Raw genomic sequence first — 26,464 nt, 5'->3', positions numbered from 1 at the left:
AATGGCAGGTGGTAAAGCACAGAGGAGGTTTTTTTTTTTTTTTTTTTTTTTGTACACATAAAAGAGATATATTGTACACAAAATATCCATTCCTCGAGATGAGGATTAAGATAATTATGGATTTCCATATGATTGATGAGTTTCTTTCTTAAGATGTCTTTGCTTTATTCTCTCTCTCTCTCTCTCTCTCTCTCTCTCTCTCTCTCTCTGCATTGCTGTTTTGTACTGAATAGAATCAATAAGTGGCCTGATGTCTTTAATAAGTGTGATAGTGGACATAAAACATGTCCACAGATTCTTTGGCCCATTTATCAAGCCTCCTTTCTGTAGCCTGGGTAGCTTTTGGTTTCCATGATCAGCATTTCAAGGTGATATTAGGAAAGGACATGTAATTCCTGCCTCATCTTTCTGTACCTGAGCCAGCACATAGACAGGTAGATGCTCTGACCAGAAGGCAGCATCCACTGCCGGGTTTGCAAGTGAAAACACCTATCAACGAGTCTGTTCCCCAACTCTTGACTCATCTCAGCTTTTGGATCTCACGGTTAATCCACAGATACCAAGGATCAGAGATAATTTATCCCACTTTGTGCCTTGTCTAACTTCTGTACCACAGAATGAGCAAAGCAAGGTGGCATTTCACATGACTATGCTTTGCAATAGTTTGTGCAGGATTAGTTACCAGGCCAAGGTGGCATTTGTTAAGTGAAATGTGGCACATCTACAGACTGACACAGCACATAGCTAGTAAAATAATGATAATAATTCATAATAATACATATTACCCCAGTGTACGAAAGTGAGGATGATAAACACTGCACTTACGAACTTTCCAGAAAGAAATATGGCAGTAGATTTCAAGAACAATAAAACTGTCCAGAACAATTGACCCAATAATTCCTCCTGTAGGACTATATCGTAAATTAAAAATGTTTACGTCCAAACATAAATCCAAGAGCATCTGCTTGAAAATGTCAACAGAAATAAATCACATTTAGAAAAAAATCGATAAAAGAAAAAGAACACAAACTCTCAACAATTAACAATGACAGTATGACAGTCATAGCGGTGAAGACATTTTTAATGGCACTAGTATGTAATATGAGTGAAGTCGATCACCTCTTCAGAAAACATGGATTATTAAAAGAATGTTTTTGAAAACTTAAACAATCACACTACAAGTTGCAAAAACTCTCATTATTACTCAAGCACACACATATCCTGCTTTGCAGTCAAAGGTTTTCAAGTTGAGCTGCTGAAGTCTGGTGAGCTGGCTTGGAGTACAGTGTTCTGTGTAAGCATGAGGACCTGAGTTTAGACCTCAGCACCTACAAAAAAAGAGCTGGACCTTGGGGTGCACACCTGTAACTTTAGTCCTGAGAGGTAGAGGCTAGAGGATTCCAGGGCTTCACGGGACAGCTAGTTTAACCAGGTGTTGAGCTCCAGATCAACGAGAGACCCTGTCTCAAAATACAAGGGGCAGAGCCAGAGGGAGATAGCCAGAATGAACTCCAGGCTCCACATGTATGTGGCATGGACATAAACACTTGTTCCCATGCATGCACTCATTCACATATGAGGTATGTGTGTGTGTGTTTTAGGAAAGGGCATGCAGTTCCTGACTCTTTCTCCTGGGACTTCTTTATGTACTTGAGCCACCATGTAGACAAATAGACACTCTTGCCAGAAGGCAGCATCCATTGCCAGGTTTGTGAGTGAAAATACCTACCAATGACTCACCACCAATGCAAACACACACACACACACACTGACCTATGCAGAGATTAAATTCTCTCAGAGAGGAGAGATATGGTTCTCATGGGCAGATATATATATATATATATATATATATATATATATATATATAGAGAGAGAGAGAGAGAGAGAGAGGGGGGGTGGGGACTCAGAGCCAGCTGCCCTAACTTTACAGGTTAAACGTGTATTTTAGAATCAGTCAACTAGATGCTCAGTATCCCAGGTTCCTTCTGTAGATTAAATATTAATCTGGTGCAGACTCCACTTTCATGTTCCTCGGATTTATACTTGAAGCCTAAATCCTCAATTTGATGGCATTTGGAAGCAGATGATTATAGCATGAGAAGGAAGGTGCTCACAAGGGTGACTAACACCCCTAACAAAAGTTGAAAGCCCAGAGCTCTTGCCCTTTGCAGTGAATTTGTACCAAGGAGCTCCACTGCAAACCAGGAAGAGAACTCTCACCAGGACAGGATTTCCCAACTCTCAAAATCAAAACGAATAAACTTGTTATGCTCCACCCCAGAGTACAAAGTTTTGGGAGAGCGAAGACAATTTCCATACCCACAGATCTGAAGGAGGTTTGAGCCTTTAGCATTTCCATTGCCTCCCTTGGTTGATTACACCCTGCTCATATTCATTCAAATTGAGAAACTGAATAGTCTCAGTCATGTACCTGTAGGTCAGTGGTTCTCAACCTGTGGGTCATGACCCCTTTGGGGCAGTATCGACTGACCCTATCAGGGGTTGCCTAAAACCATCGGAAAACACAGATATTTACATTATGATTCATAACAGTAGCAAAATTACAGTTATGAAGTAGCAATAAAATAATTTTATGACTAGGAGGTATGAGAAACTGTGTTAAAGGGCTGCAGTATTAGGAAGGTTGAGAACCACTGTTCTAGGTAATTTTGGACATATTTCTTTAAATGACTAATAGTCACTCATTTTCATTATCAGAAATATCAACGTTACTTTCTCATTCAGCTTACTTTACTTTCACACCCAAATAATAATGCATATTCTTTTTTTTTTTTTTTGGTTTTCCGAGACAGGGTTTCTCTGTGGTTTTGGAGCCTGTCCTGGAACTAGCTCTCGTAGACCAGGCTGGTCTCGAACTCACAGAGATCCGCCTGCCTCTGCCTCCCAAGTGCTAGGATTAAAGGCGTGAGCCACCACCACCCGGCTGCATATTCTTAATATTCTAGAAGATAAAAGTTTTGATCTACTATAATTTAAATGCTACCTGAAAGAAATGTGTCATCGAGATTATTATTACCTCATGCGAATACAAGAGTTTAAGTAAATTAGTCTGTACCTCAAAGAAATCAACTTACTAATCGAACACCCTTTAAACTTTGCTCAAACATTTAAGAATTAGAAAGAACCTGCAGACTTGGACATTCTTTTATTGTTTTGGTTGTGAGACTCAGTTTGAAGATAATTACTTTTTCAGTAATTACATTTAAAAGGAGTTAAGCTGGTAGTGGTAGAGAACACGCTTAATTTCAGCACTGGGGAAACAGAAGCAGGTGGATTTCTGAGTTCAAGGCCAGCCTCATCTACATAGCAAGTTCCAGGCTAGCTAGCATTACATTTAAGACCAAATCTCAAATAATAGTCATAGTATTAATAATAATAATAACAATAATAAATTAAAACTTCACCTTAATAGCTTCTCAATATAATATTCTTTTATGAACAGGTACATAAATATACCTGAGTCACATGACACAGAAAAGCTGCGCGGCAGCTCATCCACATTTAGGTTATAGTGGTCAGCTCACTTGTTATATTTCTGCAAGACTAGCCACATAATACGCAGGTGTCTGAGCAAAACTAAAACGCAGAGCAGGCCCCAGGGTTGCATGCTCATTAAGTCAGGCAAATTCAGGCTGTGTACTGTATGCACAACCTAGCGACCTAAATACTGGTTTAAAAAATTAGTTGCAATGTTTAATTTTCTGAACAAAGTACACTTGATGATTAAATTGGTTGAACTGAGATCTGCTGTGAATGATTAACCACAACTCTTAAACAGTTAACTTTTATCGAGGGAAGGAAAACGGACATTGATAGAGTTACTGTGTGTCACCCTCTGGAAAGCCCCAGCTCAAGCAGGTACACCCAAGACTTGGGACGGGGTGGAAATTTGAAACTTCACCCAGGTTTCTGAACAACTGAAGAGTGACACTAAAGCCCTTTCAACAAGTTTACTGGGGCAGATCCGCTGGTGTACTGGAGCCTCATTCCCTTGCTGACTTCTGGAAGCATCTGAAGCGCGCTCCAGAGATCAGGAGATCCAATGTCAGATCAAACACACTTTGGCTTACCCTGGCGTACACAGTGAAAAGAGGAGCTCGCGAAAAGGCTGTCGGGAATGGCCTCGTGAAGGAGGGGCAGGGCCCGGAGAGGGCAGGGAGCATTATTAGAGCCGGGCCACTGGGCGAGCAAGCCCTGGGGGCGAGGCCGCAGAATGGGAGCAGCCCTGGAGGGCGGGCTGCATGGGTAAAAGGGGAGGGCCGTGAGGCGGGCCCATGGAGAGGGCAACGGAGGGGGAGTGTCCAGGGGCGGAGATTAGAGTGGGACCCGCCTCTAAGGGCGTGTCTGAAGGGGGGGCCTAGCCGTAGAACCCGCCTCTAAGGGCGTGTCTGAGAGGGAGGGAGGAGCGGGCCATCCTGGGTGGGCGGGGTCACAGGGGCGGGACTCTAGGCGGACACGTTAAAAGCTCCGCCCTTCTTTTCTGGCCTTCGGTCTCCCCACCCCCACCCTTGGAGCGGTCTCTCCCCGAGGTAAGAGGGGGTAAGCGGCGTTCCCCGGTATCCTCCCAGGCCTGGGTCTGGGGGTGGCCGTCCGCAGACGCCTAGCCGTGCGGGGGTGATGGCGGCGGCCCGAGAGTGGTGACGATCCCTGCGCCGTCCCGCCGAGGCAGGGCTGGCCTCGTCCCGCCGGGCCTGCTAATCGCATTAGCTCCGGGAAGCTGGAAACAATATGTGACCTGGGGCGTCGCGAGCTTGCTGGGAAGCTCGGGTTGGTGGGTGGAGTGCCCGCTAGTACAGCTTGGTGCGGAGCATTCCGGTGCAGAGCTCCCGCTGACGGGAAAGCATTCTGTCCCGGAACCCCGCCTGGGCTGTTGGCGACGCCACTGGGGCCCGGGCGACCCTTCACCCTGAGGCGCTTTCGGGAGCGCGCGGGGGCCAGTGCACCCCGGAGCTGGAGCCCAGTGCTCACAGTTCAGGTGTCTCTTGTTCTCGATAGGTCATTCCTGGTTGGGTCATCAGAAAGATGGCATTTACAGTTTTTGAAAATTAACAAAAGTTGCTACCATTTTTTGTAGGCCTTGTTAGGCCTAAAGATGAGCTACTTAAAGGCATTCATTGAGAAAGAAGTTTAGTGAATGAACACCCAGGCTTCTATAACGGTATTGTTTGTAGTGGAACATACTAGTAAGAAAATAGACTAAGTTTTAAATTATCTATTAGCCATATATAATTGCCATTATGGTAATGGGATTTATTTATATATTTTTATTTTGTAACTGATGCCTGCCCTAGAACTCACTTTGTAGACCAGGCTGGCCTCGAACACAGAGATCCATCTGGCTCTGCCTCCTGACTGCTGGATTTAAGGCACGCATCACCGAGTTCGTCTTGCTAGTGGGGATTTTTAAAGTTAAACTTTGAGACAGTCCAGATGTCAGTTAGGCTGTCCAGGCAACGGTCTGGAAACAAGAAAGGAAATTGACTTGAAGATGAACAACCTAAGTTTAGTTTTAAATGTGTGGGGTTTTACTAGCTGGTGATAGACGGGCCTGGCAATTCTGGCAGTAATGCTTACAAATTTGAAAATAAGAAGGCAGATTTAGATTTTTCAACCCAGAAACTAGTTGAGTTAGGGGGAAAATACGTGAAGAGAGCAAGGAAAGGGGCACGTGGGTGGGGGGCGGTGTGTGGGTGGGTGGGTGTGTGTGTGAGTACTTGAAATAGAGTGTTTGGCCAGAAGAGGCTTTAAGTAAAGAAATGCACGCGGGTTCCTACTGTTGAGTTTGTGCCCGCTCCCAAGCAGCCAAAAATGTTGACTCATTGTGAAGCTGCAATAGTTGTGTTCATTGTCTAAGTTCTTTGACCAAACCCTAAGCCTTGTGGCGAACAGATGCAGTCACAGGTTGCTTAACAACTAGGCTAGGTCCTGCGAATGTGTTCTTAAGAGGGTTTATTCGTGGGTGAGCATCCCGGAATGATGGTTCTTTGACTATAAAATATGGTCTGTGATTCTAACGCAGTGGTAACGACTTGTGTATCTCCACAGAAAGGTGCAGAAGAACCTAGCGATTCTGGTAGTAATGCTTAAAAATCTGAACATAAAAAGGCAGATTTAGATTTTTTTTTTTTAACCCAGAAACTATGGTTGAAATTTAGGGAATGTGAGTTAGGGGAAAAGTATGCTAAGAGATCAAGGAAAGGTGATAGAGTTTTGGGCAAGGAGAGACTTTGGGTAAAGACGTGGTAGTTATTACTATGAGTTTGTACCAAACACACACACACACAAAGCAGCAGAAAGTGCCTACTCATTGTGAAGCAGCAAAAGTGTTCATTGTCAAAAGTTTTCAACCAAACCCTAAGCCTTATGGCAAATAGTCATACATTGCTTAGCAACTAGGCTAGGTCCTGAGATACGTGTTCATTCTTGTGCGAGCATCCCAGGATAAGCTTAGACAAGCCTAGATGCTACTTGGGCTGTGGACATGTACAATGTATAGACTATGGTAGGCAATTCTAACACAGTGGTGACTACTTGTGTATCTCCACATAAAGAAGGTGAAGTAAAATGTGGCATAAAAGATAAAAATAAAATAGAATGCCAGGAAAAGAATATGTACTGCAAATGGAGCTTACATGTCAGGAGCAGCTCTGGTGTGCGGCAGTGAGTGAATGGAAGTGACCCTGAATGCTTAGGATGTCTATAGATTTCTGAAATCTATTGATTTTAGAGCTGCACTAAATTTACTTTAAAATATCTTACTGATAATAAATCAACCTTAGCATTCTTTAACTTTTTCTTTTATAAACTTTGTAGTTTTTAGAACTATTTAACATTATGCAGTTATGCAAAATATGTTACATTCTTATTTTATCAGCTTTTTGTTCTAAGTTTTACAAACTTTTCATAAAAACGAAGATCTGTTCCCACAATAGGCAGTGCTGATTGCACAAGGTCAGCCCCGTCAGTATTCCTGTCTCCTTCCTCCACATTCATCCCTCTGGGAGATCCTTAGGGCAGCACACATAAGGCTCTGTCAGCCCCGGCAGTATTCCTGTCTCCTTCCTCCACACTCATCCCTCTGGGAGATCCTTAGGGCAGCACACATAAGGCTCTGTCCTCTCCCGCAGTAGCAATGCCTTCTCCCAGCATGCCTCATGTGAGGCCTGCATGAGGCTTTTATTTTTAGGAGTTGGAAAGGAGTGTGCCTTGTTTAACTTTCCCTTTTAGTCCTAAATTTGATAAGTGACTGATGACCATCATATTTCCTCTCTATTAATAAAACCCTTTTTGTAGTGATATTTCATTTGTATTTTAATAAATAAAGCTTGCCTGAAGATCAGAGTGTAAAACAGCCCCACTGGGCAGTCTTACAGACATGGCAGTGGTGACACACACATTTAATCCCAGTAGCCACAGTAGTTTGCCATAGAAAACTGGGCGGTAGTGGTGCACGCCTTTAATCCCAGCCCTAGAGAGGATTATAAAATGGGAGGAGACAGCTCCCAGTCTCAGTTTCATTCTGAGATTCGGGGAGGCAGCATCGCCACTTCGGACTGAGGTAGAGGTAAGAGCCAGCCAGTGGCTGGCTGTTTTGCTTTTCTGACCTTTAGGTTGAACCTCAATTTTTTGTCTCTGAGTTTTTATTAATCGTGCTATACCTTTTAGTGTTTGTTCTCATGTTTTTAAAGATTTAAAGATATCACTGAGCTTTGCAAATGGTTCTGTTAAATCTTTGATTGAATGTTGTCTTCCCTTTACAGCTATGTGTGTGCTTGCGGTTTCAGCTCTTACAGCATCGCCATCATATATGTCATATGTTCTTGACTAAACTGTTTGGGTGGACGTTCCATCCCAAGCCCCCTCCCCTGGGAGTTGCCTCAGTCCAGACTCCCCCTCCGAGAAAGCCTGCCAAATGATGACCCCTAACCAGAGATGCTCAAGACTACTCCCACAGGATATTTAAACAGCACCCTAGAGAACAAACATGTGGTTTTCCGGTCTTCCTTCCCAGCTCCTCTCTGAGGGGCTAGAAAGCCATCCGGGAGCATTGGTATCCATAAATCTGAGCTTTTGTAAATTGGTTTAATTTGATTTGGTCTGATTTGGGTTATTACATCAGCAGAGAAGCTTATCGGGTGCAGAAACTTTTTATAAATCCTCTCTGTGCTGACTGTGTCTATTAAGGAAGACTAAGGGGTTGAAGTATTTATCCCATCAACTATATTTCCCAGGTCAACAATCACCTTCCTCAAAAGAGTATCTCTGTTGGAAATAATGTCAGTGTGTATAACCTCTGGGTAGCCTGTGCTGTGCTGGAATATGTTCTGATTACAATCTGTTTCTTCTTTTTAGATCCACTGCCCTTTGGTACGGACAGAAAGAACAAGTAGCAACTTAACAGGTAAATTTAGTGTCATTATTTGTGACTCAGTTAAAAATGATAATAGTATGGTTTAAAGCAGTTGATAATTTTCACACAGAAAAGTTTTATTGAAAAATATAATTACCTAAATATAATCACTTGTTTACTTGATTTAAAATTGAATTTATAAAACAAATAAAAGGAGAAAATGTTGTTTTTTTTCCTCTCTTTTTTTGGCATTCTACCAATTTTTTTTTTTAAAGATTTATTTATTAAGCATACAATGTACTGCTGGCAAGGAAGGCACCAGATCTCATTACAGATGGTTGTGAGCCACCATGTGGTTGCTGGGAATTGAACTCGGGACCTCTGGAAGAGCAACCAGTGCTCTTACCCTCTGAGCCATCTCTCCAGCCCCTCTACCAATTTTTTAAAAAAAGGTTTTAACCATGTTTCTTCTGGCCAAGTAAAAAAATCTATTTAGAATTCAGCTACAATCAAAAAGAAGAGGAAATAAAGTACTTGTGACTTATTCAGATAGGCAAGTAACAGTTTCAAATGGTACAAAAAAGTATCAAAAATGAAGTTCAGAAAATTACTCGTCAGTTCTACAAATCACAATAATTAGGTGCTTCTTAGGTACCAATTATGTGCTCAGTGTGCCATGTTTTAAGGAAGCAGATGTAGTTTCTGCTAAGCAAAGAAACAAGACTTCACTGTAGAATCATTTAGAAATCAATTGCATTCCCCAGTCTCGTATGTGTGTAAAATATATATACTGTCTGCCTCTGTAATGTTAATGTTTTAAGACTGAGAATAACTGAAATTTATATAGAATAACCATGTTATGGAATAATTTGTCATTTAAGAGTTCATATTTTGTAAGTTAAAAACCAAGCTATCTATGAACAAAGGGTACTTTCTCTATGTGTAACTACCCTAACCCTATAGAATTGGTTCATCTGGACAGAGAGAGAGAGAGAGAGAGAGAGAGAGAGAGAGAGAGAGAGAGAGGAGAAAACAGAAAGCTCGTGGTCCTGTAGGTGGCAGGGCCACAAAGCAGCTACGAGTAGCATCACCGATGTCGCCCACCAAGTTCAAATCACATTCTTCCAATGTACAACTAAGTGTCTGGATTAAAGACAGGGTGGACATTACTCTCATTTAGAATTGTGCAAAGACATTTCGAAATTTGCTTTTCAAACTGATGTTGCACATCTAAGAGTAGCCTGGAATAGCAGTACCCAGTTACATCACTGAGAAGACCACCAGAGTGTAACACCTGCTTCTGGTGTCTGAAGGTGCTGGGTGTAAAACCTATTCCTTTATATTTTAAGTGGTGCTTCTAGGGGTGGGAGGAAATCTTTTTGTGAGGTGCACACCAGAATCAGTTGATTCTTTTCTGTGTAATAGGTATTTTTGATTAAAAAATATTCCAGGTTTTTCCCATGCATTTTCTGTTGAAAGGTAATATATATGTTTAAATTTATCTTCATGTGATAACCAGACAGATTCATTGTAGAGAAAAGGAATTAATTGCCATGCTTCAAAATTTCCTGACAAGCTTTTCCTTTAGTTCACGGCTAAGAGTTTATGTTTGCTTGTTAATTTGTTTGAGAGGAGAAATATTGATCAAAGATAGCTTGTCACTTTCTTGCAAAAACTCATAAGTTGAGTAATGGACGCACATATAAAGATGCCTGTGATGCTGGAAGTGCTCAGTAATTCTCTAAATTAATATAACTTAAGATCTGTCTTGAAAGACTGTCAGACAGTCACAACAGTATCGACAACAAACCTCACGGATGACATACCAAAGTACTGACAGTTCTAGAAGCGAGTGTGGCTAGCACACTTTTGAGTGTGAAAACAGTCGTGTTTAGATAATGGATCCGAGGGCAGCTCTCTGTCAAGGTTTTAGGGTGGAATGCCTTTAGAATGAATGGGATTCATCCTCACCCACAGGAGGAGAATGGCACTGAGGCAGATTTCTAGCAACAGGTGCTTCGGGGGGCTCCAGAAGGTCTTTGAACATGACAGGTAAGCGCTTAAGATGCAATTGTAGAAACCTTTCATTCAGTTCTATTATGTATTTTGTTATCATTTTAAATAAAACTTCTACTTATAAACCTGCCTGCTCTGTCCCATGCCCACTGTGTATCTGAGAATTTTACCACATTTAATTGTTTCTGGCTTGGGCACTATGAGAAGGAGAGCCTGCAGACAATCTTCAAGCTGTGGCTTGATGGTCTTCTAAAATTTTCTGGAACTTTATCTGTGTTGCCGTTAAAAATTCAGAGAACATCTTCCTTGTGGATCTCCTAATATAGCAAAGAAACCTAGACTTGATTAAGTTGGCAGCTTAAACAGACATATTTGCTTCTACCACTGTCTTAAATCTGACTATTGTGTCTTAGGTGAATGCATTAAACATACACACATACACATGTGCAGAGACAAGGAATCAGGACAGGAGCTAAGAACAATATTTCAGATGCATAAATGCAGATAGTCACATACCACATAACTTAGCAAAGGTTTAGTCCTTTATCTTCATAGTGGGGAGCATGGCAGGAGGCAGGCATGGTGCTGGAAAAGTGGTTAAGAGCTATATCCTGATCTGTAGGCAGCGAGAGAGAGACTGGCAGGTGGGCAGGCATGGACTTTTGAAACCTAAAAGTCCACCCCCAGTGAAACACTTTCTGCACAAGGGCACACCACTTAATCCTTTCAAATAGTAGCACAAGTGTGCCTTGTGACTAAGCATTAAAATATATAAGTCAGTGGGGTCATTCTTATTCAAACCACCACACCCCAGAACTCATATGGTGGAAGGAGAGAACTGGCTCCCATGAGCTATCCTGACCACTACACTAGTACCATGGTGTGTCTACCCACACGGTGTGACTAACTCACCATGAGGGATAATTCTAGAATTCTTCAACTGCATGGTTTAAATTGTCAGACTGAAAAGGCTATCCAGTACAGATCACCATAATGTTATGAAGTATCAGAGCACTGGGAACAAAGAAAATTTCTAAACGTTTAGAGGAGAAAATGGATTGAGATTTTATTTTAGGATACTAGTTAGTTCATGAGCCATACCCAAATCAACATTTTAGTGCCCAGAAGCAAACTCAGAACTGAAGAGCCATGGTTTTAGAATTCATTTTTTATAGAAGTTGCTTTGGTATGTCATACTCATTAGAAATAAAGACTTTTTCATAGAAATGCTACATTGGGAATTACATTTAATTTTTTAAAATTTATTCAACCTCAGAGCAAAGGCTCAGTATATTAAGCCGGCTCCATTCTTTTTTAAAGGAGTACGGTATATTTCTTAAATGTTAGTACTTACTTTAAATGTTAAATCACATTTTAAAAATTCTTTACTGTATATTCTTCCTTTTTTAAAATTGTTAACTTAGTTTCTGTCTTGATTAATGAAGCACATTAATACTTCTTTGTGGTTGTTAAAATTGCAGTGTTGAGCTGAAATGTAAAATGAGACTTGCTGTCTACCTGCCTCCACAGGCAGAGAGTGCCAAGTGTCCTGCACTCTACTGGCTGTCTGGTAAGTGCTTTTCTTTGGAATTTCATAAAAGCATTTTGTCTTGCTTTTTGATTGTGACCTACTTATCTATTTCTTGAGTCATTTATAAAAATCTTCGGGTGGGGCTGGAGAGATGGCCCAGTGGCTTAGAGCATGTGGTTTGGCGTTTAGAATTCATGCCAGGCAGCTAACAACTTTTTATAACTAGAGATCCAGGGGACCTCACGCCCTCTGCTGGATTCCCAGGGTACAGGTACTTGCACTCACATGCACACACATACACATAATTAAAAAGTAATAAAATAAATGCTTTTAAAATTTTAAATTTTGTCCTACTCCATTTTATGGCTTTATCTTGAGAATAATTTCGGACTTAAGAGAATTACACTTTTGGTTTCTCTTCAATTAGACCAAGTCACTTAGCTGAGAACATAAAGTTCAGTACTCACTCAGTGATAAGGGTTTGGGAAACTTTTATGTAATTTGTACCCGTCCAGTCATTTCTGGAGTTTGCAAAGACTCTAGCGGTCAAACAGAACACTATTAAATGGAACTGGAACACAAGGATGCATGCATTAGAAAGCAGACAAGAACCTTTCTAGATGGGCTGAATGCTGAACACTGGTCTAGAGCAAAATATTAGGTCTCACGAGTATAATGGTATATTATTTGTGTTTTAATAAATAAAGCTTGCCTGAAGATTAGAAGGCAAAGCAGCCATACTAGTCAGACATACAAGCCAGGCAGTGATGGCACACACCTTTAATCCCAGGAGTCAGAGGCAGCTGGATCTCTATGAGTTCAAGGCCACCCTGGACTGCACAAGATTGGGTCTGTCTAAAAGAGAAGTGGACTCACACAATGGTGATCCCAGCATTTGGGATCCCTCACCTTTAATCCCAGCACTAGGGAGGTGCAGACAAGAGCAGTATGGGTGAAGAGAGGAACATAAAGGGGAAGAGACAGGAACTCACTGGAGTGTGGAGTCTGAGGTCGGTGGACATTGCAGGATCATCGCCCTTTGTTCATCAGAGCCTTGGTAGAGGGAAGATCTCTCTAGTGACTGGCTGCTTTGTTTTCCTGATCTTCAGGTTGAACCCCAATATGTGTCTCTGGGTTTTTGTTATCCTGCTACACAAGAGCATTCAGTTACTTTTAATGTTACTTGTAACTTTGTGTCTTATTAATTTAATACTGTTTATGAGTAGGCTTAGTCTCTATTCTCTTGTGGGCTAATAACTAAATGTTTTATAGTTAATTTGTAGCATATGCATTTCAGTAAGCTTCATTTTTGCAACTATTCAGATATTTAGCAGTGACCTTTGAAAAAGTGCTGCCGCGTTAGGTTCAGCCCAAGCATCATTGCTAGTTTACTTGGTCACTCTCATATCAGTCTTCAGTACCTAAAAATCTAGCTGATTTACTGTATGTACAATATTAAAGCTTGTGGAATATTCACAGTGTAGCTTGACATAACAACCTTTTTCATCTTCAGGTTTAACTTGCACAGAACAAAATTTCATAACCAAGTCTGGCTTTCAGCAAGCTGCCTCAGAACACGGCCTTGTCGTCATTGCTCCAGATACCAGTCCTCGTAAGTGTCCTGTGCAAAATGCCTTACAGACATCTAAGTCTTCGTCTAAGTTGTAAGTAGAATAATGCCCATTATATAATTCCTCCTGAGTTTTTGCTGTCATCATCCTTTGGTCATTCAAGCAACATCATGACTCTAAAATACCATACTGCGGGGAGTAGATTGGGAAAACAGGATGAAATAATTCCAGAGAACATTAGGGGACATCTTCAGCTCAAGATAGTGATTTTTACCATTGACATCTGTCTCCTCATAGTGGTGAAGAGAATTACAAAAGTTTTAATAGTCCAGGAGGGTCGTCAGGGAAAGCATCACAACACAGTCCTGGAAAATAAAGAGCATATGAGCTTCTTGTAACAAAATAAAGATACATGTTTTCAGAATGTGTAGGAGGATATTGAAGTTGGGTAGCTTGCCTTGCCTCCTGAATTCTCGTTTGGAAGTCTTCCCTCTCACTTCATTGGCCAGAACAAGTGCCATGTCACCCAAAAAGCTGAATCCCTTAATGTATCTCAAAAAGTAGAGGAGAGTTCACAGTGTTTCGTGCAAGTTCCACTGTGTGTGGATGCACATCTTCATTGAACAGTGTGTGGTGGGGGTCATTATCTTACTAAGTAGCCTAGGCTGACAGGCTGGGCAATGAGTGAGTACCCTGTCTCAGCCTCCCAAGTGCTGAGATTATAGGTAGGTGCCACTATACGTTACTGAGCATGGAGAGCAGCCATAAAAGTTTACCCTTCCCTTGCTAGGTGGCTGCAACATCAAAGGAGAAGATGACAGCTGGGACTTCGGCACTGGTGCAGGCTTCTACGTGAATGCCACTGAAGACCCCTGGAAAACAAATTACAGAATGTACTCTTACGTAACCGAGGAGGTAATTCAGTTGTCTTGTAATTATTGACTGATGACCACTGAGAGTTTGGTTTTCATTACGGAGCCCTTCCAAACCTGAGAAGTTATAGGAATGACACTGAAAAACCAATTTTAATTTAGGAAAAATTCCAAGGTCTGCTAATATTATAACTATAGGATTTTAAATGATTTTATAATTATATGTAGGTCTGTGCACACTTTCCAGGTTATCTCAGAAAATAACACATGAAACAGACCTTTATGTTCTGGAGCCAGTTCAGTTAGGTATCTTATGTAGTAAGCAAGGGCTTGATTAGAAAGGGAAAACGGCAAAGCGTAACTTTTTTTTTTTTTTTTTTTTTTGGTTTTTCGAGACAGGGTTTCTCTGTGGCTTTGGAGCCTGTCCTGGAACTAGCTCTTGTAGACCAGGCTGGTCTCGAACTCACAGAGATCCGCCTGCCTCTGCCTCCCGAGTGCTGGGATTAAAGGCGTGCGCCACCATCGCCCGGTGTAACTTCTTTTAATAATGTTGATATGCAGTGTATGTATTTTCCTAGATTTTATCACATATGTCTTAAAAACGCAGAAACAGTTGAAATCTTTGTCATGTATAGTTTGTGGTGAGTTGTTTTTTGGTTTTGGTGCTGTGGTCAAACTCAGGATCTCATGCATACTAGGCAAGAACTTCACCACTAAGGCACCCAGCACCCAGGCACCCATAATTTTTAACTCCGAGACAGCAATTATGCTTTGCTATATTCTGAGCTTTAAAATTTTTATTTATTTTTTTATATATTGATTTTGTTGGTGCGGTTTTTCCTGTTAGCATTTGTTCATTGTACATTATCCTAGGTCTCAATGTTTTCACACAAGCAATACCCCGCACACAACCCCTTGACTTCTCTGCTCCCTTACTGCTAGTTATTCCTCTATCAGACATGCCAGCCTGCAGCACATGGCCACATGCATCCTAGGATAGCTACAAATGCAGCCCAACAAAACAGCAAACTTACTGCAAGTGTATGTGTGTCTGTTTATTCTTGGTTGTGCCATTCTTAGGTGTGAGCTCTGCAGAGGACAATATCATGTTGCATTTGGACACCCTGCTTTCTTCTTTAACGTTATATCACATAAGTGATTTTATGTATCTAGGATCCACAATTATGTATTTAGGATCCACAAATGAGAGAAAACAGGATTTATCTAAATTTGCTTAACATGTTAATCTCCAGTTATATCCATTTTCTTGCAAACTACATAATTTTATTCTTCATGGCTGAAGAATATGAACCACATTTTTGTTACCCATTCTTCTGTTGATGGATACCTAATTTGATTCCATAATTTAGGTATTGTACAGTAAACATTGATGTGCAGGTGTCTCTGTGACGTATTGACTAGGACTCAGGCTCAGAATTGTCAGATTGTCAGGCTTGGAGGCAAGTGACTTTTATCCTCTCGCTAGCTCTGAGCACTTTTCAATTGAAAAGTATGTATCAATTCTTGTCATTTTCTTGTTCTTTGTTTGTTTATCCACTGTTATACCATGGCTTATTCTTTACGGTAGCCTCATGAATGTGTTTGTTTTTCTTCAGTATATAGGATTCCTTCATATATCCTCTATAGTAGATGATCAATTCTCTAAACTGTTTATTATGGAAGTTTTTTTCTGTAATTATGAAGGGATAGTTTGGCTGGGAATAGTAATCTGAGTTGACTATCATTTCATTGTGTACACTGTGTTTCAGGGGTTCTGTTGAGAAATCTGATGTGTTATGGTGGGCTAGTGTGACTTGGTGCTTCTTATTGCTGCTTTCAGTGCTTTCTGATCTCTACTCAGTTTCAGTGATGAAGTGAATGTGGAGGTTCTTTCCTGGTCTTGTCTGTTGGCATTCTAAATGCCTTCTGGGTGAATCTGGAAGACCATTTCATCCCTAGACTTAGAAACTTTTCTGCTTTGGTTTTATTGATTATATTATCTATGTCTGAGGTTCTTCCTATTGTCCCATGAGTCATAAGTTTGACTTTTTATTTGTATCCCAGAGATCTTGTTTGGTTTGTCTTTATCAATGTCCAAATGTTCATATTCATTTATTTCATCTTCTGTCCCTAATGTTCTGTCTTAAATAAGCTTTATCCATTCTGCAGGTGAGGCTTTCTACTTGTTAATTTATTTAATCAAGAGCTTTTCATTTTAAAATTTCAACTAGATTTTATTTCAGTAGCTTTCCTTCTATTGAATCCTTCTTTCATATCCTGTATTGATTTCCTTGTTTACCTTGCTTACTTATGTTCTTTAATTCATTTAGTTTACTGTGTTCTCTTGATTTTGTTAAACATTCTTACAGTTGTCCTTTTGAATCTGTCTGATATTCTATCTAAATCACTGATGGAATCCACTACTGTGGAATTGTTTGGGGGTTTTTGTTTGGTTTTGGTTTTCAGATGTCATACTGCCTTAATTATATGTGTCTCGTTTTCCTGCCCATTGGAATTTGTGTACCTATGGTTACTTCATAGGTTGTCTTATATACATCATAGGTTGGATTGTATACTTTCATGGGAAGAATTTGCAAGGTTTACATGGGGCAATGTTGTAGTAGGATTGAGGTGTCTCTTCTCCACATGTAGTTCTTGGCTAACCCCTCAGATCACTTGATCAAGAGCACCAGGCATAATTCTCAAGAATATTGTTCACTACAGAAGCAACTACAAATGCTAGACAGGTCCACTTGCAAATATAGTTGGTCTTCTATTTAACTTTAATATTTGAGTCATAAAGGAACAAAGGTAGTATGGGGTATACTAAAGTTAAGACTCCAAAAAAAAATATGCTGAGGAAGTACATGGATTCGTGTTTGAGCAGAGGAAAAAGACACGAGAAGGGAAAAGTAGAAGGAATGGGGAGCCTTGGAATATTGCTAAGATCCCACAGGGATTAAAGATTGTTAAAGCTACAGGATGCTATAGTTAAAAAAAAGTAAAGAGAGAGAGGGAACGAGGTAGGAATGGTGATGCATCTGTGAACGGTGCATAGGGAAAATTCAGTAGAATAAAATGGGTGCAGAAGTTAGTGGAACACAGGACAATCCTAAAACTACTTGAGCAATAGAAAACATAAATTTAAGAAATGTGCAAGAGAGAAGATATTTAAGATGTAAAAATAAAGTCAGGTAGTCTTTTTGAATGTAGCATGGGTCAGTAATTCTTTCTTGGTAGGGTGGGTTCTGAGTTCGTTCCCTCCCTGGACTGTTTCATATGACTTTTCTGTACTGGTGCGGGAGGTGCAATTTGTATCCAGTTCAGACCTGTAAAGCTAGATTGGTGAGTTTTCAGTGGCCCAGTGGAATTTGAGCCAATACATCTGGGCTGAGTTTCTTCTCTCGAGCGCGGTTCTCAGCCTTCCCAAAGGTGTGGCCTTAATACAGTCCCTCCCTCACGCTGTGCTGACCCCAACCATAAAGTTATTTCATTGCTACTTCAGAACAGCAATTTTGCTACTGAACTTATCTGTGTTTTTCAATGGTCTTAGGCGATCCCTGTGAAAGGGCCCTTTGAACCCCCCCCCTCGGGGGATGGCATCCTACAGGTGGAGAACCCCTGCAAGCTAGCAGCCCTCTGCAGGGAATGTTGCTTTGAGGGTGATAGCCACTCAGTATTCTGCATATGTTAGAGGTCACACTTCTCTGGCTGTTGCCCTTTTCTTGGAAGCCTTTGTCTTAAGGCTCTGGCTGCCTTTGGCTGTGGTCCTTCCAGTCTCCATGCACTTTCAGACTATGTTATTATGAAATTTCATCCTATTCGCGTTAGCTGGATTTTATAAGTATTTTTCAGTATTAGTCTAACTTAAATGATTTCATAATTTTCCATGTACTTTATACTTTTTCTTAATGTAAGACATTTGTGTTTTGAAAACGCTTTTGCCATAACAAATACCTTCCTACCTAGCTTTTCTCCATGAAGTACTCATTCCTTATAAGATTAGCAGCGTTAGCTGCTAAGCCTGAAGATTGAGTTCTACAGCAAGATAGAAGCCACCTGAAGGAGAGAGCTGGGCTGTCACAAGTTGTCTTGTGAACTCCATATGGGGCATAGTGCAGACATGCGTGGGGACACACACTAAATAAATAATTACGGGGGCGGCAGTCAGAATGTTTCGAATGTTCTTCTCTATCATATTCTTAACGTTATCCATTGACTTATAAAACATCTGGGCGCATATTTTTCAGTGACATATTAGTAACCGTTGTCTACCTGAGGGTTTTTCTTGTAATCCGCACCAGTTCAAGCCACTGTACTTTTGATCTGCAGCAGATCACACTGCTATATATAACTTTGGAAAAAGTCTAATATTTCCTCTGAGATCTTAATCATATCATTAAATTCTTTCTAGCTTCCACAACTCATAAATGCCAATTTCCCAGTGGACCCACAGAGGATGTCTATTTTTGGTCACTCCATGGGAGGCCACGGAGCTCTGATTTGTGCTTTGAAAAATCCTGGAAAATACAAAGTAAGATAACAATAAGCTTCATTGATAAAACACTTCTGGAGATTAATGGGGATGTTCAAAGACTGAGATTTTGAACTGGCTTTAGAATCAGTCAGGGATTAAACATTTCTTGGGTTGGGGTTTCAGGAAGTAGGCTGAAACTTGATCACATGTGATACATGCTATACAATTATTATCCTAGGAATTGCATCAGAATGGTTCTCATTGGCCTGGTAGAAGTAGTAGAAATACAGCTTATATTTTCATTGCTCTTTTTCAGACTGTAGTTTTGAACATATTTTCCCTCAGGATTGTTGGTCTTGATTACTGTTATTATGTGACACTATCTATCTATCATTGCTTCAACTTGAGAAACATCTCTGTAATGCTGAATATGATTGCCTACAGTGGAGAACATTCATATTTTAGAATTTTATGTTTATGAATGCTCTGAATGAGGCTGAAATGCAACTTGGTTGAAACATATCTCTCACATCCCTGATTCCTCATGCCCTAAACCCCTACCTCACACCCCGCTTTATTTAAGACTTTGTAAATTTTCTTTTCTTTTAATGAGACAAGATTGAAAAGCTACAACTGAAATACTAAATTCAACAACTGAAATGAAGTGTGCTTAAAAGCGGGATGCGTGTTTTAAATCAGGGCGTTTGGCATCTTGAGATTGGTTTCATCTGTTCCCTTCCTTTGGCAAGGCTGCGGTCACTTTAGGCATTGCTGCTGAGATATGCAGTGTTACTCATAGCAGCTCCTAACCCAACACTAGAACATAAGGGTTCAGTTTTCCAATTATTATACAGTCAGCGAATTTATTGTCTAAGGTAGAAAGTGAACTTAAATATTTTATTAACTTAATTTTTTGTTTTTTAAAAATATGAGTAGTCATGAACTTGTGAACATTGAGAACTCTAGAGCTGAGAAGCACACTGTTGCCCCACCGAGACTCGGCGTTGTGTGTGAAGGCAGTCCTCCTTGCTTCTGTGCAACACTTAAGAGAAACGCCTCATTTAACAAGAGCTCCACTAAAGGAGACATCCGTGTTTATATCAGTACAGATCAGTTCTCAGCAGGAATGAGGAGTAGAAACTCTGAACACAAACTTTTGTTTGTACCTAAACTGACTTCTAAGGCATGGTGTGCACAAAGCTTTTGAAATAAATTATGCAAAGCTGTAATATGAAGAGGCCACCGTTGCAGGGATTTTGTGTTAAATCAGAGTTGCAAGTTGTATGCATCCATATTTGATTAGTAACATATAACTTATTCTTAAATTTCCTTTGTCTCTCAAGTCTGTGTCAGCATTTGCTCCAATTTGCAACCCAGTGCTCTGTCCTTGGGGCAAAAAAGTTTTTAATGGATATTTGGGACCAGATGAAAGTAAATGGAAGGTAGGTGATGTTTAGAAAATACTCATTCTTAAATTTTTAGGTTTGTTATATATACATCTATATGTATATGTATATATACCACGTGTGTATTTGTGTGTGTGTGTGTGTGTATATATATATGTTACATAATCGTATATGTTGACTATTGTATAGTTAACTCCTGCATCTGTAGATTAAACCAAAAGAAGCTGTCATTTTAGTCACATTTGTAGTTAACACGGTCAGACCTTTCCGCATTGTCTCTGTTCTCTGCTACCTCACCTTGACACTGTAGCAGGTATAGGAGTAATCTATAAGTAATTTCAAGTACTAGGGAAGGTATGTGGGTTGAATGCAAACATTACTATTTATATAAGTTATTGAAGCATTGCCGTGTGACATCCTTGGATGGGTTCCACAGCCAGTCCCCAGATGCCCGGGGACAGCTATGTAATAGTAACCTTGGTTTTTGGTTGTTCTGAATCATGGAAGTTGTCCTGAGGCTGCTTTCTCTGATGGTGATTGCTTTCATATTTCTAAGTTACCATTACCTCTAAATTAATCTTACAAAAATTTAAATTGGATGTCTGACTGATTTAGGCTAAAAGTTAAAATAATTTTGAGTTTAATTTTGCTTCTAGTATAGTATATTCTGGAAAATACTGTTTTAGACACTTGTAAAATTTTAATATTTCTTCTGTTTATAGGCGTACGATGCAACCTGTCTCGTGAAGTCCTCTTCAGGTTCCCAGATTGACATATTAATTGATCAAGGAAAAGATGACGAGTTTCTTACAAATGGGCAGTTACTCCCTGATAACTTCATAGCTGCCTGCACAGAAAAGAAAATCCCTGTTGTTTATAGGCTACAGGAGGCAAGTATTGGGAAATCTTTGTTTAATCTACATAGCAAAACTTTTAAAAAGCTAGATTATGTACAACATAGATTTTATTTTAGCTACTTGAGGACAGAGGATGATGTTGGCCGTAGGAGTCTTTAGTTACATTAAGACATCTGGAGTGAAATGTGCGCTACCTAAGGCCAAATTAAATAAGAAAGCTTTTGACCGTGAAGAATAATGCAGTTTTGCCTGTTGTCAGGCAGGGGGAAACAAGTTTAAGGCTTGAATGGCATTGTCTCCCACAGACTCGCCGCCAGCACTCTAGAATGTGTGCTAGGCTTGATGTACACCGTGACCTCGGAGACTGACTGTGGTCTCCTACAAGTGCTGCTGTGAGGGGGAGTGTGGTTGGCTTGCAAACTTCCTCTGAAATTCTTCTGACTGTCCACTGGGTCACCTTTTTATGCTGCTCTGGTTTTAGTTTTTAAAAATACTCATGAGGTTCAGAATATAATATATACAAAACATTCATTTCAAGATGAAAAATGAATACTGAAAATCATATGATCATGTTTTATAAAAAAGTTACTTGTTAAAGCTTAAAGGTGACGTGTCTGACATGTCTACTAAAGTGTAACCGTGATGATAAATGCTCAGGTAAACCTTGCCAGGGTGCAGTGTGCCTCACTACAGTTCGCACCATGCTTTCATGGCACGGACTCACCTGCAGCCCTCACACTAACCAGTGAGGTTGTTTTGTGCACTTTCATCCTTTTACACATATATCAGCTTTAGAGCAGCATTGTAAATTTCTTATCTGAGGTCATAATGTGTGATGGAATCAGGACTGTTAAACAAGATCATGGCCACAAGTTCTGGCCCGTCCTCTTTCTGGCTTTTCTAGGCAATGTGCTGAAGAGCAAAGGGATGAATTAGAGCTAGCACAAGGGGAGACTGGGTGTAGCCTGCTACCTCTCTAGCTTTCACGGAATTCGTAATTCCATGTTTACAAGGGTGGTTTGATCATATGGACCATATAAAAATGTGTGTGTGTATGTATGCACACATTCATATTTATCTCCATTTATTAAGTCTCTGTGTATTTCATCCTTAAGTAATAGCATATTTTTAGGATTATTTGATTTTAACTATCTCTCTGTGAACAGGAGCTGGAAACAGGTTTTATATAAAAAGAAAGACAAAAATGACTGCAGTTCTGTGCATACTGTCTTCATTGTCTGTCAAGTCAGATGTTCTCAGTTTATGTTTATGCTTTGTCAGTTGCCAAAGAAAATTGCTTGAGAGGAAAGGACTAGTTCATGAGGATATTTATTTATTTCATATAGTTTTTAATCTGGGGCTTTGTGGCACCTAAGTTGAAAAATCGTGATATGCAGCAGAAACACTCCGATTATGACAGTAGGACCTTACATGCCCCGATTTTAGTTACCGAAGTTACAAAATGGGAAGAAAACAGTGGCCTGCTGCTGAGGAAACATCACCCCCTTCTTAGAAAAGAGAAAAGGGGAAGGCTAGCCTTTCTGCTCAAGTCTTAGGGCTTTTTTGAAGATTCAGGGGCTGTTCTGACCTCTGCCCATCTCTGCTGCTGTGTGTAAGGTCATTCATTATCTCTGACTGATACATAAGCAAATGAAGGTCTTTCACGGCTCTCCTTTATTCACTCAGAGTTCAACCTGAGCCTTTCTAATTGGATCTAGACAGTATGTAGGGAGGTGCTGCCTTTTGACATAGAGATCCATAGTGTGTGGAGCACTGCTTCCCTTTTGAGAGTTGACTGAAGACAGAAAGAATGGGTTTACATTCTCTGAGCCAGCTTTCCTGCTGAGCGTTTTTCCATTTAGAGTTTGGAGTGGAGGAGAAAGGGCCTCCAGTGTCGCTAAATATAGGGAATTACACAGCTGCTTGACAAGCCAAACTGACTAGTTAGTCAGAGAATGTAGTGGGAGGCGCTCATTTAATAAGCTCAGTAACCAGAAAGTGAACCCTACCCAGGATGGCATGCTTAGCCCCAGTTGTCTACCTTCAGCAGAACTCCAGTAGTCAGCGTGTTCTCTTACCTCTTGTTGATACTTTCAAAACTCCTTCTTGGGCCCTCACGGCAGGCGGCAGGCATAACTCTAATTATTGAAAGGTGGGAAATCAAGTAAATTCTAGGGCACAGTATTGGTCATGATGACCTTCCTCATGCATGCTCTTCCACACTCGAAGACAGGTTACTCTTAAGTTACTGGGGTGCGTCTGCATTGGAACTTCGTTCATGGTGGATCCAGAGTGACCTTCCAGACCTTTTTACAAGAAAAGAGAACATTGCTGGGCGGTGGTGGCGCACGACTTTAATCCCAGCACTCGGGAGGCAGAGGCAGGTGGATCTCTCTGAGTTTGAGACCAGCCTGGTCTACAGAGCTAGTTCCAGGACAGGCTCCAAAACCACAGAGAAACCCTGTCTCGAAAAACCAAAAAAAAAAAAGAAAAGAAAAGAGAACGTGTACTGACTCATGTTCAGAAAATGTAGGCTGTTCCCTATTTCTCCAGTGAAAGTTTGATGATATTTTGTTAGGGTTGTTTTTATCTTACATGCTTAGAAAAATTCACATTTCCCCATCAGAGACACACACACACCATACACACACACACACAAACATATGAGTACTTAGACATATGTCACTTTCAGTTTATTCCACCTTGCTTTTAAATTGCAACTGAGGTGGTGCTGTACCCAGGCCATTGATATTTTAATACTCTTAGAAGTTCGTCCAGTCTTAATGTTTTCTTTCAAAGCTGCTTACCTTGTACTCAGAGGAGAGAAGGTTGCATTTCCTTCCCCTATAGCAGTGGTTTTCATTGGAGTAGATTCAGCTCGCCCCATTTGATGTAGAATTTGATGAATTAATTCCTTTCTTCTCAAATAAAGATGGGTAAGAGAATTTTTTTCTTCCTCTTTCCATGGGAGTACGTGTACCCATGTGTGCTTGTGCATGTAAAGGCCAAAGGTGATCATCAGGTGACATGCCTCAGATTCTGTCACTTTTTGGAGCATGTACAAGCAAATTAAATGACAGGAGAGTTTGAATGACTCATTCGTAAGACAGACAGTTATGTCGGGGTTTCTGAATGGCACAGAACAATGTCTTACTTTGTCTTCCAGGGTTATGATCATAGCTACTACTTCATTGCAACCTTCATCACCGACCACATCAGGCATCATGCAAAATACCTGAACGCATGAAAAGCTTCAGGTGGAAGAATCTCATCGGGATTATAAACCTTGGACTACACGGAATTGCTCAGTAAAAGATTTGGGGTTTCCTCTCAAAAGATCATCCTCCTGCAGTTGAATCACTTTTCTGAATAAAGATATCAAACTTTCTGATAGTTATTTTACACAGTTATTAATTCACATAGGAATTGAATACTTGATAGTCTTTGAGTCCTTTGGAAATCCCTGTTAAATAGCCCCAAGGCTTAGACTGAATACAGTTCTGTTGGAGTGATGTCAGGATTGAAAGGGAATTCCGCACAAATTTCTCACCCTCCAGGTCTCTGAGGCCACTGGCGCTTCTCAGCGTGTCTTCAGCGATTTGATTTTTAAAAGGCATTTGCTAAGTGATCATTAACAGGACAGGGAAGCAGGCCCAGGAGGCTTTACTGAACGCACATCATCACACAGCTGTCAGCAGACTTCCTCAGCTCCAGTCCAGTGAGGGTTCTCTTACCTACTGAGCTGAATGCATTGGTAAATACTGGTTTGAGCTTTGTTGAGTCTCTCAAGATTATATACTAAGACCCAATCTGAAAAGAGTTATGTAAGGGGAATAGTGACTCACAGGTTACTCTAAACAAATGCTTTCTCCTAGTTACATGGAGAGGTTTAACTTGGTGAGTTCATAGAGAAAGGTGATTGGTCACTGTAAATACCCACACACTCCCTGAAGAACTTAATAGACAGCCTTTTGAAATATGATATGGAGCCTGATTACTTTAATAGTCTTAGATTTTTCTGTTAACACAAAGGTTCTGTCCTAGTTTTCACTCTGTTGTTCGGGTAAAGCATCGAGAGGAGGAAGAGTTTGCCAACTGACACGTCCACATCACAGTTAACTGAGGCAGGAACTAGCAGAATGCTCTCTACTGACTTGCTCTCCAAGCTTTCCTAGAGTACCCAGGACCAACCAGCTGCCCAGACTGCCCCTGTGGGCTGGGCCCTCAGCCACATCAGTTGTCATCAAGAAAATACCCCACATACTTGCCTATAGCACAAGCTAAGAAAGATTAAATTCTGTAGCTATGAATACTACCCCAAGTCCTTTTTCATAGGAGTTTTAGGATTTGTGTGTGTGTGTTCAGTTTTGTGTGTTTATGGATGTATGTGTGTGTGCATGCATGTAAATACTCTAAGACCACCTCAGGCATGATCTCAGGAGTGCTGCCCATCTCCTAGAAATTGTTAACATTTATGCTTTGCACATGTCCTGCCAATCACTGGCTTAGTGTAACTGCAACAAAGGTAAATGCCAGTTACAGCCCAAGTGGCCCCGATAGATGTACAGGTAGCCAGGACATCTGAACTCAAACATTATATAAGGTAATCCTAACCTGCAAGGACAGTTTCTTATTGATGTATTAGAAATTTCTACTAACCCCAACACACACCCTAATACCTAAATGCAAAAGGAATTTCTACTAACCCCAACATACCCTAATACCTAAATGCAAAAGGAATTTCTACTAACCCTAATACACACACACACACACACACTCTCTAAAGAATACATGTAAATGGCTTGATGTAAGCAACAAATGATCTTGCAATGCTAAGTTAGCATGTTCTAGAAGTCATGCCACAGAATTAGGTTAAAAAGCATTATGTTGGAGGAAAACTCACCTCTAAGAAGCAGCAGCTGACAGATTGTGTCTTTTAGTTAGATATAAGAGAGAGGTTTCAACTGTGAAACCTCAACAAGTTATGTCTGCTTAAAGAAGACCGGGACAGTGACAACGCCAGATGACATTCCAAAGCAAATGGAGAACTCTCGCAGGTTCCCACTCCAGATGAACAACTATAGCGATTAGTGGCTGCGAGAGGGAGAAAGTCTTGCCCATGCAGTCATTGCTATAAAAAATACACATTCATGCAAACACCACATGAACTGAGCAGGTGCTATTTATATATTCAGATATCCAACTATATGTGACAATAATAAAAAGAGGCCACGAATTTGAGAAGCAGAGGGACAAGGATGATGGAATATCTAGATGCCAGACTTAAGTACAGGCTTGTCATTGCAGCTACCAGCCTCTGAAGAGACTGTCACTGACTAGAGAGTTAAGGTGTGCTTGAGCAC

General features: G+C 40.6%; 1 protein-coding gene across 2 annotated transcripts; it reads left to right on the top strand.

Annotated features, from left to right (window-relative positions):
• The first annotated feature begins 4,474 nt into the window (after positions 1–4,474).
• On the top strand, positions 4,475–24,500 carry Esd (esterase D). 2 transcript variants are annotated; one of them, XM_057786271.1, is made up of 10 exons: positions 4,476–4,550; positions 8,374–8,422; positions 10,349–10,423; positions 11,869–11,957; positions 13,432–13,530; positions 14,280–14,404; positions 18,776–18,895; positions 20,182–20,280; positions 20,967–21,134; positions 24,268–24,500. In XM_057786271.1, the coding sequence occupies exons 3-10, from the start codon at positions 10,356–10,358 to the stop codon at positions 24,346–24,348; spliced, it is 849 nt and encodes a 282-aa protein (XP_057642254.1). In that variant the 5' UTR covers positions 4,476–4,550; positions 8,374–8,422; positions 10,349–10,355; the 3' UTR covers positions 24,349–24,500. The 2 variants fall into 2 exon arrangements, with proteins under 2 accessions (XP_057642253.1, XP_057642254.1); XM_057786270.1 differs by lacking the exon at positions 24,268–24,500 and having other exon boundaries at positions 4,475–4,550; positions 20,967–21,442.
• The last annotated feature ends 1,964 nt before the right edge of the window (positions 24,501–26,464 follow it).

The sequence above is a fragment of the Chionomys nivalis genome, chromosome 12 (assembly GCF_950005125.1).
Source record: "Chionomys nivalis chromosome 12, mChiNiv1.1, whole genome shotgun sequence".
Lineage (NCBI taxonomy): Eukaryota > Metazoa > Chordata > Mammalia > Rodentia > Cricetidae > Chionomys > Chionomys nivalis.
The sequence above is the reverse complement of the archived record's forward strand: the minus strand, read 5'-3'. Positions and strand labels throughout refer to the sequence as shown.

What these genes read in the sequence shown, in the direction of transcription:
- Esd (XM_057786270.1), top strand. Translation starts at nt 10,356, where the DNA reads ATGGCACTGAGGCAGATTTCTAGCAACAGGTGCTTCGGGGGGCTCCAG. An exon ending in ACTCTTACGTAACCGAGGAG is followed by an intron (nt 14,405 to 18,775) that starts GTAATTCAGTTG and finishes AATTCTTTCTAG; the next exon opens with CTTCCACAACTCATAAATGC. An exon ending in AAAATCCTGGAAAATACAAA is followed by an intron (nt 18,896 to 20,181) that starts GTAAGATAACAA and finishes TTGTCTCTCAAG; the next exon opens with TCTGTGTCAGCATTTGCTCC.